General features: G+C 40.4%; 1 protein-coding gene across 10 annotated transcripts in view; it reads right to left on the reverse strand.

The window, feature by feature from the left end:
* Positions 1-14,467, reverse strand: part of LOC148890017 (arf-GAP with coiled-coil, ANK repeat and PH domain-containing protein 3-like) — a 61,853-nt gene that overhangs the window by 17,285 nt on the left and 30,101 nt on the right. For 7 of the 10 annotated variants that reach the window (XM_089009946.1, XM_089009944.1, XM_089009939.1 and 4 more), the window contains exons 3-10: positions 10,579-10,698; positions 9,375-9,428; positions 3,566-3,624; positions 3,220-3,403; positions 3,008-3,052; positions 2,813-2,908; positions 2,527-2,601; positions 1,803-1,814 (exon numbers count right to left, since the gene is read on the reverse strand). In XM_089009946.1, the coding sequence (XP_088866072.1) occupies positions 1,803-1,814; positions 2,527-2,601; positions 2,813-2,908; positions 3,008-3,052; positions 3,220-3,403; positions 3,566-3,624; positions 9,375-9,428; positions 10,579-10,698 (645 nt within the window). The remainder of the gene's footprint in view (positions 1-1,802; positions 1,815-2,526; positions 2,602-2,812; positions 2,909-3,007; positions 3,053-3,219; positions 3,404-3,565; positions 3,625-9,374; positions 9,429-10,578; positions 10,699-14,467) is intronic. The other 3 variants (XM_089009949.1, XM_089009947.1, XM_089009943.1) reach the window with 1 other exon arrangement.

Genomic DNA, 14,467 nt, shown 5'->3' on the forward strand with positions numbered 1-14,467 from the left:
TAAATCAGCCGCGACTTCAAGAACGCAGCGCACAGGTGGCTCAATGATTGCTATCGGATTTCTGTAGAGTTTGCGGATGAACTGATTATTTGAATCCGAATATCGAAAACGTGCAGGACAGCAGATGTGGACACCGAGGGGCTAATCAGGCTAATGGCAACATTTCTAATGTCACATTAAGACTTTGTATGCACGTAAGTGGCATTGGAAAACAAACCAAAAAAAACCCACACCAGACAAGGAAAGGGTACAGTACTCTGATATGTTTTTAACAGCTCCACATTTCCTTGTATAAAAACACCAAGCGGGCCGTTGACTATAATTCACTTGCCCTCACATTGGCTCTCACACTCGTGTGTGTGTGTGTGTGTGTGTGTGTGTGCGCTAATACCATCTGTTGCGTTTGGCTAGGAGAAGAAGTGGGTTACGACTAGACTGGTGCACCATCACATCTCTCCAATCTCCGGTGACCTTTTGTCCTCTCGTCGACGGCCCAGTATTTACTCAGCCCAAAACTACGGACCCAAATCAAAGTCGGGCCAGCTGCGCTACTACTCAGAATAACAGTTCCATTCCTGCCTCTGCCATAATCCCAATCTGTGAGGTTTATCGGGATTAGGTTTTGCATTATCGTACGCTTTTGACAGCTCAGCTTGAAGCGGCTCTTTCGGCGGACAATCCGATTGATCAATTGCAAGAAGAAAAACAAAAAGAATGATATTGAAAAAAAAAAATTACAACCACGCATAACAATAACTAAGCCTGTAAACCAACAACAACCAATACTGAGAGGGATTTAAATGCTTGTGAGGGGAAATAACGTCAGCCACATTTTCACAACAACAGCGTGAAAGGAAAATGCTCCCGTGACACAATGGGATCCGTTTTCAGAGCCAGCGCATCTGCAGCAGAACGCAAATAGTGGCAGAATCTGATTTTGGCGCCAGTGGAAGGCTCACTGTGTGCGATTGGCAGACTGGTGGACTGCTCTGTGCCACGATGGGAGTTCCAATGCAGCAAACTTTGGAGGTGTGCCTGGCAGAGTGACAATTTGGTGGCGGAAAGCCATATGTTCAATTAAACGGGAGCCCACCACCATTTTAGCATTCATACTGTAGTTTTTATTCCATTTTTGCTTGGTGCAATTGTATTGTTCAAACATAAAATGTCTGTCTCGGCTCAATAAAAGTTGGGAAATACTTGAAAATGATTCCTATCAGTCACTTTGCCGTGATTGTTAGTTTTCGGAAATGAGGTGTGTCAAAACAATTTTCATCACAAAGACATAATTAAGTGTGTGTGTGTGTGTGTGAACGGGGGAGGGAGGGTTGTTAATCAATGTGAAGCAGACTGAGTGACTGATCTATTCAGGGCAAGTTTATAGAGGGAGACACCGTGTGATGACCATAAACCTGAATCAATAGGTTCGTTGCAGATGGTGCGTTTATGTCTGTGGTGGTGTGAAAGTGCGCAAAAGAGAAACACAAAGTCATACATGCATTCAACAACCAAAAGAGTTCAACCGGCCAAGCACACATGTTCGGTAAAATCCTGTTGCCAAACAATAATCACCCTAAAAAGCGATTCATTGGGAATGTTGTGACACAAAAGTAGACATTCATCACATTGACTTGTATCAAATTTCCTCGGATACTCATGAAACGCTTGCACAAATGTATGCACGAAAATGTCTTATCCATCTGTGCGAAATGTCTCAGGTGATTCACGTCCCGATATAAAAACAAGGGGAACCCGCATGGTTGGAGTCTGATGTTTTGGCTATGAATGCAAAACAAACTCACCTGCATCAGAGTCTGAAGAAGAATGGCACCATTTGATGGCAAAGGGAGAAAAACACACACATTGCATTAGATTACCTTTAGATTTTTTTTTTTACACATTGTCATTTTAATGACAATTAATCAACTCATTCACTGCCAGATGATGTGCAAAAATGCGTCCACTCGGGCGCCAGTGTTTTTGTCATTGTCACTTGAATTGCAGAACCCACAGAATATTGAGTTTTAGGACTACATAAACATTCAATACAGTGTTAGAAACCTTGGACTCACTCTTTCATCAAAAAAAAGAGTTGATTCCTACATTATAATGGTCTGGGGTTGTATGTAACTTGAAATGAGGGAAGCTGTCCAAAATAAGATGCAATATATACATACATATCGGTTTATAAAGCGCGCTAACATGGAAAAAAGGGAAAATCTGCCCATTGTGGAAGGGAAAAACATTGTCAGAGGTCTAGCCAGCACTTTATCAGCACCCAAGCAAGAAAAAAACAAAACCCGAACTAATTCGGGAATGGTGCTCGACGTCATATTTTCAATTCCTGAATAAAGTCGAGAATGGCAGTGAATGAGTTATTTAATTTTACACAATTATAATTTAAACTAAATAAAAAAACAAAAAAGTGACGTCGGTTGTCTTTTAAGCCCTGAAAATCTGCTTCAATTAGCACGCGATTATAATGATAACAACAATTTGATACGCGGCAACGTTTTCTTCTCTCACCCTTTGCTGGATGAGGGCATGCTTATGCTCCAACTCCCTTTTTTCCACCGCCGAGTCGATGACGAGCTGATCCAGCTGCACAAAGCAAGAAATAGACACGAAACAAAATCAGACACGGGAACATGGAAATGGGAACCACATTAAGGTGAAACTTGAAAGAACGAGCAGATGCTCCGACATCTGGAGGGAAAGCAGATTAAAAACAGTCATCGAGGCAGGCTCGCTAAACCAAAGGAGTTGTGTTTATTTGACACGTGGGAGCTTATGCGCATTTGGTTTTCCTCACCTGGGCAGCCAACTTTTTCATGTAGGGGTCAATTTCATCCAGAATGTTGAAACCTTGTTGGAAAAGAGTGTACTGGGCACGCATGAAAGAAAGCATCTGCACGGGATGAGAAGCATTCTGTTGTTATCTCCAGAATAGCGGACATGACCGGTAACGCTCATGTGAAACTGAAGGAGATAAATGTGAGTTTCTCACCGCATCCAGGATTTCAAACTTCTTTCTTGCCTGAAGCACATTAATCTGTCAAGAAAAAAAAAACGCAGCACTTTAATTAATGCAGCTCATTTCTTTTAATTGTTTTTTTTTTTGACACAATTAAAAAGTGCCAGAGATTCATGAATTGAGGTTAAGTAGCTGTAGGGATTTGGCGCCCCCATGAGGACACTTCTTTGTTGCATGTGGCTCACCTGCAGGACATAGTCCAGGGCAAGATGCCTGAAGGCTTTGCGGCTGAGGACCAGAGCTTGCGTGGCCTCCTCCGCCTCGTGGACTTTGTTCCTGGGGGCCTGGGCGTTCTTCACCTGAGCCAGCTCCATGTCTTCTCGCACGCGATCAAATTGCTTCTTGGTATCCTTGAACTTGCGCACGTCACTTTTGGGGAAACGTGGCGCACTTCGGTCATTGGGGGTTTGGGGTTTCAAGATCGGAATATATGTTTTTTTTTATCGTTTATCAGAGGATCGGTTCTATTTGCATGATTTAGGCCAAAAAGGAAGCTCAGAAAAAGAATAATCCAATCAATAATAAACTTACTCTTTAATGAAAGCATGAAGCTGCTGCTTGATTGACCTTTGAGCCTGGTCGAACAAAATCTGTGGAAAGAAAAGCACACAGGATGATTCTCACATAAAGTACAAGATCATAAAACCATTATTTGATTCACAATGGGGAAATAATTACTGGCTTAAAATAATGACTAAATACAGTGAAACCTCAACTTACAAACACCTTATCTTACAAACGTCTTACAAACTTCAAATTTCTGAAAATTAAACCTTATAATAAGCACTATTTTCATAATACACACCCACCACGGCTGGCAGAGTGATCTTCGGCGGAAGCACACGACCGAACAGCACCAAAGGTTAAGTTAAAACTTTGGAAGGTGACTCTTTCCATAAGCCATCAACGGCCATCAAAAAGGCAAATAAAACTTTATTTTAAAGCACAGTTTATTTCTTTAATTACAGTCCTCATGTAATGTGCCTCTCTTTCCAAACAGCAATTCCCTTTGACCTTCGACCTCCAACATCATTCCATCAAGCCATCAATGACCATCACAAATGTAAATAAAGTGACTTTATGATACAATGCAGTGTATTTCTTTTATTACAATACAATAGCACATTTATTATACATAGAATAAGGTATGTTGTGTGTAGTTTTAAGGCTTATTTAGTTGAAAAGTATATTTTATGGAAACCCGGGAACGGATTATTCTCATTTTAATGGTTTCCTATGGGAATTTTTTTTTTGAGATACACACTTTTCGCCTTTCCCACTCTGTCTGGGAACCAATTAAGTTCGTAAGTTGAGGTCTCACTGTACAGTTATACACATATAATAATTAACTATAAACTGTGATATAAACTGATTTGAAAATTTACTCCAAATAATGTATCTGTGCTTGTTTGTCAGTCACATTTGTTAACAGGGAAGGTATAAAAAGCATGTTGACTCAAAAGTAAAAGATACAATTAACCCATTACTAGCTACAAAGAACCAGTAGGAAATTTGTGTATTTATCCCCCCCCCCCCCATTTTTTTTGTTTTGTTTTTGTTTTAGCAATGAGAATTTCATCTTAGAAATTAATTGACGTTTTTTTTTTTGGGAGGGGGGGGGGGAGAATCTTGTACTCGCTTGGTATTTGGAGCACTGAGTAACGGTACAACCTGTAGTTTATTGGTCGACCACAAGATGGCAATAAAAACGTGTAGCCCTTTGGAAGTTACCTGCATGTTTCGTGAGAGGAAACACGAAGAAACACATTGAAACATTGATGTTTCAGAAAGTCCCCGTGTAATGTCTGACATATTAAGTCCCCACTAGGTCAAAAATCTGTATGGCTGTGAGTGCAAGCATTTGAGACAAGTAATTGCATCAAACTCAGGTGTTTCTCTTATGTTTAAACTTAATGAAGGAACAACAACATTCGATAGCGATCCTTTAGAATCAAGCAGTGCAAATATTCACATCAACGTGAATAATCACCTAATTGAATTACAGTAAAGTCTCGTTATATCGATATTCAAGGGAGTCGGAAAAAATATCGATATAACCGGGACTATCGATATATCCGACCCTGTTTGCATGTAATTTTCTCCGTGCGTGCATAGAAATAGTATCGATATAACCGGGACTATCGATATATCCGATATCGATATAACGAGACTTTACTGTAATCCATCCGCAACGTATTGCGACTGGTGAATTTAGGTCTTCATACTAATACACCACCTCTGTTCGATTTAGTGGAATAACAGTCATGGACAAGACCGGCACAATATCATTACAAATGCTGAAAAAATGCTAAAAATCTATGATAACTGCTGGGAGAAATGGTGGGAAAAAAAGCATCGCAGGATGACCGTTGCAATGAACTACTCAGTCAACAAGCTAAGCTTTATGTGTTGAGGCAGTTCGAAGTATTTGACAATACAACCTCTGTTTACCAAAATAAGACACAATTTGACATGTTGTTCTGGATCGCTTGTGTTAACTTAAAATGTCTCTTCTTGTTTCTCTTACGCAGGTCAGCAAATAGGTTGTTATTCTATTGTCTCGTAACATAAATTCAAGCAAAAGGACGATTTGTGCCGGGATGGGAATACTTGGTACTTTCCACAGTGGTGAGTTTGCCAGCCCACTCAGAAATCTAAAGCAGCTCCATCGGGCCACTAATCCAAAAGTTCCAACTAAACCTGTTTTGGATTATGGTGTCCTGCTGGGCGTGACCAGCACATATCATCATGTGAATTTGCTTTGACTCAAAACACTCATGTCACGTTCGTAGACCCTCCCTGCTTATTACTGTGGACGACAGGCAGAGGTCCAAGGATATGCAACAGCTGCTGGGGGGAGTGGAGTAATAACTACAAACAATTGTCAGTTCCACAACTTCTATATAAAAAAAACTTGGTCATCTGGATTGTACTTCATGTCACTCACTGATCTTTGCATTAAAATTAATAAATAAAACAGTGAAGTTAAATTTAAACAGCACAGATCACATAGCGGGCTAATCAAGTTAGCACAAATTATTGATTCATATGCTTTCAAGATAGGGGAGACAACCAACCATTACATCTATTTCACACTTACATTAAACTTTAAAGGACAACCGACGTCTCTGGACAAGTTGTGTCCATAATTTGTAAAATGGCTTCAAATGACTTCTACTGAGCGTATTTTACAAAGATTCCACCGCATATAGCTATATTTTATGTTTTAAGACTCACGCTGAATATTCCGGAAGTGTTGTTTTTGAGTTGGTGACAAGTCCGTACGTCACTGAAGGAATGCCCCTGACCGAAAAAAAGGACACATTGTAGCAGTCCTTCCATCACGTCAATGCATTTGGCTGTACTTGGCTGGTCTGAAAACTTCGTGTAGCACCAAAAAAGCGGCAGAAGAGGGCGACAAAGCTCCATGTAAGGAATTAATCAGCCTGTGAAAACGGGCTGATTAATTCCTTCCAGGAGCTTTGTCACCATTTTCTGCCTCTTTTTATGCTACATTTCCCGCCCCGAGATACCTCAAAATGGCATGGAATAAATTATTTAATCGATTGCAAACATGTATGCTTTCCTCTTCAGAACTATTTGAATCATATTCATTATTGGACGAGTAACAAGAAAGCATATTCTCCGAATCTGAAGCCATTGTTTTGATTCTCGAGCAAGGCAAGACTGAATTGGGGGGCGGGACCTTCTGAAACTGGCCACTTCTGGGTTCATTTTTTTGCAGATTTTGGACACTAAGTCATTTTTATTGGTGTTTTGCATTTGACTAAAAATATCATACTGCGTGTTTTGGGTATTTTAGATGCTATAAAACGTTTTTGTGATTTCAGTCAAGAAACAAAAAAGTGACGTTGGTTGTCCTTTAACTATTCATCAGACATCTACAACACATATTGAATCTAGTCGTTACAGGTTGGCCAAGAGAGCTTGCCGTGCAGCGTGTTTGCGGGTCTTGAAAATGGGCTGCGAGAGGCCTTGAGATGGTGTGGGCGGAACACGCTTCGTCGCAGATGACATTCGCTGTACTTATGACACCACCAACCCCATGAAATCCAATGTTACAGCAAACAGAAAGAGCGATTAAATCAAACTGAGCTGATTGTGTTCAGCGCAAAAGCTCAGAGGTCAAACCGGATTGACCCAGAGGGAGTGAAAGAAATTGAGTTAAAGACAGTGGGACAAATGGAAGACAATGACTTTCTTTTTACTTATTTACATACTGAAGTTTGGCTTTTTGAGTTTAGCTAGCAACAGTATGCTAAAATCAGGAGCGCCCAAGGACAAAACAACGACACTTATTAGAGGTAACAAAGAGCACACGAGATGCGGAAGTGCATTAGCAAATGAGAAGAACAAAAGCAGAAGATAAAAGCCTCCCACAGGATTAAAACAGAATTTAAAAAAGGGAAGCTCGTGAATGCAATCAACAGTGAGCCGAGCCACATACAAGGTCAATGTTATCAACAATTCAGATAAATTGGCATATCTGGTTCTATCCTATTATTAAAAGGTCCTCCGTCACATTTGTTGGCCATGTTAACCCATTTTACGCATTTAAGTGTGTTCATATGAATACATATACATTCATTTTCAAATGCATTAATGTTGTTTCTTGACACATTAACTCTTTCATCGCCAGACGGTGTGCAAAAATGTGTCCGCGCCAGTGCCAGGGTTTTTGTCATTGTCACTGGAATTCCAATACCCACAGAATATTTTTTAGGATTACATACATTCAATGCAGCGTTAGAAACCTTAGACTCTCTTCTTTCATCAGAAAAAAAGAGTTAATTCCTAAGTTATATGGTCTGGAGTTATATGAGGTGCAAGTGTGGGCGGCTGTCCAAAATACAATGCAATACATACATCTTGGTTTATATAGCGCTTCTACAACAGCTGAAGCTGCAACAAAGCGTTAACATGGAAAAAATGGAAATGATGCCCCCTTGTGGAAGGGAAAACATTGCTAGGGGCCATGGCCAGCGCTTTATCAGCACCCAAAGAAGAAAAAAAACAAAACCTGTACAAATTCGGGAATGGCACTTTTCGTCATATTTTCAATTCACAAATAAATTTGTGAATGGCAGTGAATAAGTTAATTATTGTTAATTATATATAATTATATTATTGTTAATTATATATACCATATGAACCTATTTGATACTGTTTTGATTTTTTTTTAATTTATGTATCTATGTTCATATGAACATGGTTGGCGTAAATGGGTTATTTCCTAATTTTACCGACGACAATGCCAGAGAATGATAACAACCGGTCATCCAAGTAATTCTTGTAACTGCATTATAAGAATCCTTCTTTAAACCGATATGGTGGGGTGAGGTTCAATTTGGATCGTTCGTACAACAGCCTACGTAGGGAAAATAGGATTAGGATTAGGAATACTGATGAGGCGATACCGGTGGAAGTGGGGCATTCAGGCCAGTCGTTAGTCAGACCAATAGAAACTATCAGTGGAGCGGCAGGGAGTAGTCCTCTGCTCCCTCCAACTTGAGAGCAGGGACCTATCATAGAAAAGTACAGCACCGCCATGTCTGGACAGTAGTGATATATATATATATAGGGCCTAATCTACCAGTAAGACTTTAGTTTGCTGACGAAGTTTCTTGGATAAGAAGCGAAACGTCCGACACCTTCAAATAAGTACAGATGACGGCTGAAGAAACCTTTTCATCGATGGACCACTCCTGTACGACATTGCTTACACAGACATATTGCGTTATAAGAATAAGAAAGCTTTTGAAAGTCCCACAATGGTGTAATTTTAAATGGTCAATGGGCTTTACACTGTTACAACATTAACCTCCTGATGACGCACCATCAGGAGCAACAGGGGCGAGGGTTCAGTATCTTGCTCAAGGACACTTGGACATGGTGAGATGGCCAGTAATCAAACCGCCAACCTCCACTTTGGGAAATCAAAAGTCTACCACTAAGCCACATCACCCCATACGTAATAAACAGCTAACACCATTACTGTATCTCAAACTCCCACAAAGACATATTTCTTCCATCCTGACTCATACCCAAAAGTCCAAAATATGATGATGTGGATGTTTTAAAGCATGTGTGTGCAATTGGTACATTTTAGTCATGTGAAACAATGAGAGAAGCATGTGGTTTGAATCACACACATATCCACTGTCGCTGAATAAGGTCACAACTACAATTGTGTGTGCATGTGAAGGGGAGGGGAGGACAGGAGACAAAATGCTGCTTCGTGTTTAATATACAGTATAAATGTTGAGAGTAAAGCTTAGTATTTGACTGAAGTGTGTGGAAATTGCAATTCAGTTCTCACCATATGGTAGTTGACGATCTCTTGGAGGCTTTCGCCGCATTTTTCAAGGCAATCCTGCATACACAAGCACATTCCCGCATTTTATTGTACAGTGCATGAAGCAAGTCAATGATTTAAAGGACAACCGACGTCTCCGGACAAGTTGTGTCCATAATTTGTAAAATGGCTTCAAATGACTTCTACTGAGCGTATTTTACAAAGATTCCACCGCGTTTAGCTATATTTTACATTTTAAGACTCGCGCTGAATATTCCGGAAGTCTTGTTTTTGAGTTGGTGACGAGTCCTCATGTTACGTCACTGAAGGAACGCCCCTGACCGAAAAAAGAACACATTGTAGCAGTCCTTCCATCACGTTAATGCATTTTGCTGTACTTTGTTTGGTCTGAAAACTTCGTGTTGCACCAAAAAGAGGCAGAAGATGGCGACAAAGTTCAATGTAAGGAATTTATCAGCCTGTGGAAACGGGCTGATTAATTCCTTACACGGAGCTCGGTCGCCATTTTCTGCCTCTTTTTTGGTGCGACATTCCCCCCCCCCCCCCGTATTGCCTCAAAATGGCACGGAATAAATTCTTTAATCGATTGCAAACATGTATGCTTCCCTCTTCAGAACTATTTGAATCATATTCATAACTGGATGAGTAACAAGAAAGCATATTCTCCGAATCTGAAGCCATTGTTTTGATTCTCCAGCAATGCAAGACGTCTTGGGGTGACATCACGAACAAGGGGGCGGGACCTTCTGAAACTGGCCACTTCCGGGTTCTTTTTTTTTTGCAGATTTTGGACACTTTAAGTCATTTTTATTGGTGTTTTGCATTTGACTAAATATATCATACTGCGTGTTTAGGGTATTTTAGATGCTATAAAACGTTTTTCTGATGTCAGTTAGGAAACAAAAAAGTGATGTCGGTTGTCTTTTAAGACTGACGGCAGGGATAAGGCTAAAAGTCATCAAAGCCCCCCGATCATAAAATGAAGGCCCCATTTTGAGCCATGTAAAATCTCCTGTCCGTATGCGCTTACGACAGCTGGACGGCTCCTTGTCTAGACTTATATTGTTTATGGAGCTCCTGTGGGGAACCCGCCGGAATGTCCCGTTTGAGTCAGACAGATGAGAAGGTGACCCCGACCTACATACGGAGTTTGTATGTTTTGCGTGGTTCCCCGACATGCCGACAGAAGCGATGTGCGCTCACTCACCGAAACCATCTCTTCTTTCTTGCACTGCTGAGACAGGTCCTTGATGCCGTTGACGAAAAGCTTGTTGGCGCTGACGTAGGCCCTGCCGGCTTCGATCATTCCACTGCAAAGCTTCACCAGCTGAGGGGAGCAAATCCAAAGAGTGAACACTCTGCAGAGGATTCGTTCTATTTTTTAAAAATTCACGCTTTACACAATGCGACACGGGGATGATAATAATAGTCGCAACGGTTACATCAATCAAACAAAGCTGAGATAGACTGGCAGTTACAAAGAAAACGCACACTTGCAGACAAAAAACAACAACAACAATCTTAACGGAAACCGACGTCACTTTTTTGTTTAGCTAAGTGACAACAGAAAAATGTTTTATAACATCTAAAACCCCCAAAACACGCAGTATGATATTTTTAGTCAAATGCAAAACACCAATAAAAATGACTTCAAGTGTCTAAAAAGTACTTCAATTTGAAACCGGAAGTGGCCAGTTTCAGAAGGTCCCGCCCCCATGTTCGTGATGTCACGCCAAGACGTCTTGCCTTGCTCGAGAATCAAAACAATGGCTTCAGATTCAGAGAATATGCTTTCGTGTTACGCATCCAGTTATGAATATGATTCAAATAGTTCTGAAGAGGAAAGCATACGTGTTTGCAATCGATTAAAGAATGTTTTCTGGGTCGGTTTGATTGCCCAAGACTGAAAATGCAGAAGATAGCGGGCAGAGCTCCGTTGGAAATAGTTTTGTTTTGTAGTTTGGATTTTTTTTTCTCAGCAAATATCAAAGAGTTGTCTCAGTGTAACATACGATTCACCATTGCGTTATTTATGTGTTTACCTTCTAATTTCGCCATCAACACCAAGTTTTCAGAACAAACAAAGTACCGCAAAATGCATTGAGGTGATGCAAGGTATGTCCTCTCTCAGTCAGGAGCGTTCCTTCAGTGACGTAACACGAGGACTCGTCACCAACTCAAAAACAAGACTTCCGGAATATTCAGCACGCGTCTTAAAACGTAAAATATAGCTATATGCGGTGGAATCTTTGGAAAATACGCTCAGTAGAAGTCATTTGAAGCCATTTTACAAATTATGGACACAACTTGTGTGGAGAAGTCGGTTGTCCTTTAAATCACATAGCATCACTCTTGGCCGGCATTTGTATTTTACAGTAAAGTCTCGTTATATCGATATTCAAGGGAGTCCAAAAAAATATCGATATAACCGGGACTATCGATATATCCGACCCTGTCTGCATGTAATTTTCTCCGTGCGTGCATAGAAATAGTATCGATATAACCGGGACTATCGATATATCCGATATCGATATAACGAGACTTTACTGTATTTATTTATTTTTATGCTATTATTCTAGTTGCTTCCATTCCACACATTGGTATGTTATTTATTTTCAATAAATTGACTCAAAATGGTGCTATTATGTCAACTTTAACTGGTTTGGTGGCAGCGGTCTATGAAAATATTTTCGCATGGCACAACTGATTTGTTTTTTTCTCCACGTACCGGCGTATATGTAAGTTTCACACAAATGGCATTTTTAGCTTGTTGCGCACTAGTGAGGGATGATTGCCTTCAGTGTAAACAGTCCATGTTCAACATCTTCCGCATTCCATCTGACATTCTTTGAAGGCGCTCACCTGTGCTTGTCATTTGAAAGACGAAGATTGGCCAAAGAAACAGTCGTAAATATTTATAAGCGTACTGGGTTGCTCATGTTTCTCTTCCAACTGTTTTTTTTCACTGCAGTGTTTTTTTAAACAGAACACGAAAACATAACTCCATGTGTTACTTTTATTTATTTATGTATCAATGTATTTATTTATTTGTTTATTTATTCAAGCAGTTTTTTTTCACTTTTTCATCAGAATGTTAATGCTGAGCAAAAGCAAAACTTAAGTGAAGTTTCATGTTAGCTCATTCACTGCCATACGATATGCAAAAATGAGTTTTTGTCATTGTCACTTGGATTCCAGGACCCAAGGAATATTCAGATTTAGGACTACATCAACATTCAATACAGCGTTAGAAAGCATAGACTATCTTCTTTCATCAGAATGAAAGAGTTAATTCCTAAATTATATGAGTCTGGAGTTATGTAAGATTGAAAAGAGGGTGGCTGCCCAATATACAATGCAATCCATACATATTGGTTTATATAGCGCTTTAACAATAGCTGAAGCTGGAACAAAATGGAAAAAAGGAAATTATGCCCCTTGTGGAAGGGAAGAAGCATTGCCAGAGGCCATGGCCAGTGCTTTATAGGCACCCAAGCATGAAAAAACTAAACCCGAACAAATTCGGAAATGGCGCTGTATGTCATACTGTATTTTATATAATAAAAATGTGTGAATGGCAGTGAATGAGCTAACTATCATGTAATTCTTCAAGCAATGGCAGGCATTACATGTGATTGTTTAAGGGTGGTCATGTCACTTTTGACAAGTATAAAAAATAAGATTTATTATTATTTTTATGGAACCCTCCCAAAAAAATCTGTCGATTACTGAATTCCAGAATGGGAATTCAGGCCGTGAAGTAACTCAGCAATATTTTCCCCACAACATGCTAAGTCGCAAAGAAGGGATCCGTCTTCAAGGGTGTAAACATGAAAATTATGGGGTGCAGACAGCTCAAGAGTGCCGTGTGCACGCTACATTCCCACATGATGGATAATATGACGCGCCAGAATGGCACAAGTCTTCAGCACTTGGAAAGAGTGCCAAGCCAAGAACTTGAAATCTATGCAGAAGAGGGGCAGTCAATAAAACATTTTTAATCATCTCATTTAGAGCAAAAGCTCATCAGCATCAGGCAATGCCTAATGCGCTGTAATTTCGTGGCTGTTTACAGTGATGTAAGCATTGGCCAATCATGGCATAACTGGTAAGATACCATGTAAGTCGGAATGCCTAATTAGCCTTTACATGTTGATGCCTAAGTCAAGTGAACATTCAGACATCAAGCATTAAAATTACATATACAGTACAATGCTCGTTGCTTATGTCTGAATCAACGCAACAGCGATTCCTGGCTTGCTCTTTCACAACGTATATGTCAGTGAGGTGGCTGATGGGGGCAAGTGATCTCATCGAGTGCTGCACGGAACCCCCCCCCCCAACCCTGGGGTTTCCGCATGGCCATTACAGGCACATATATGTGTCAGCTTGTCAACAAATAGGCCAAAAGAACTACAGGGGGTCTATTTGGGAGTCACATTGCGACATCTGCTCAAATAAGAATAAATAGGATGGGTTAATTAACCGGAAAAAGGGAGCATACAGTGAACCCCAGGATATTAGCTGTTTACTTTTCATCAATTCTATTTGTGGATTTTTATGGAACTTATCAAACTCATTTTTGATTGCGAGCTTGTGGAGTTATGGCTTCCATTGTTTGTTTATTACGCAGCATAATTTGACATTTTGGTCCAGATTTCAGCAAGAATCATGATTTGCTCTCGCGGGCCACAGAAAATGACATGGGGGGGCTGGATCTAGCCCCCGAGCTATGACTTTGATACCAGTGCTCATAGGTGTGAATAAGGGTGGAAAATGTTGTTTGTCTTCAGTATGTGTGTATATTTGGTCTCATTTTCGTTTTTATGCTGTCAGAATAGCCCCTCGGGTGGTATGGGGTCATCATTTCAAACCTGTGCGAGGACCCCCTGCTGCTAGAACAAATGACCGGAATGGATTCCCCTCAACATGGTGACTCAAATCATCATTCAAAGTTCAACAGAAGGTCCCAAGGTACTTGGAGGGGTAATTTTTTTGAGTGAGCGGATGGGAATGTGTGACCCAGCAGCCTGCTAATTTAATTGCAGAACCATTGATGACCCTGAGGTTAAAGTGCAGGCTTTATCTCAAAGACT

The sequence above is a fragment of the Hippocampus bargibanti genome, linkage group LG12, assembly GCF_051943395.1.
Source record: "Hippocampus bargibanti isolate YZ-2025 linkage group LG12, ASM5194339v1, whole genome shotgun sequence".
Lineage (NCBI taxonomy): Eukaryota > Metazoa > Chordata > Actinopteri > Syngnathiformes > Syngnathidae > Hippocampus > Hippocampus bargibanti.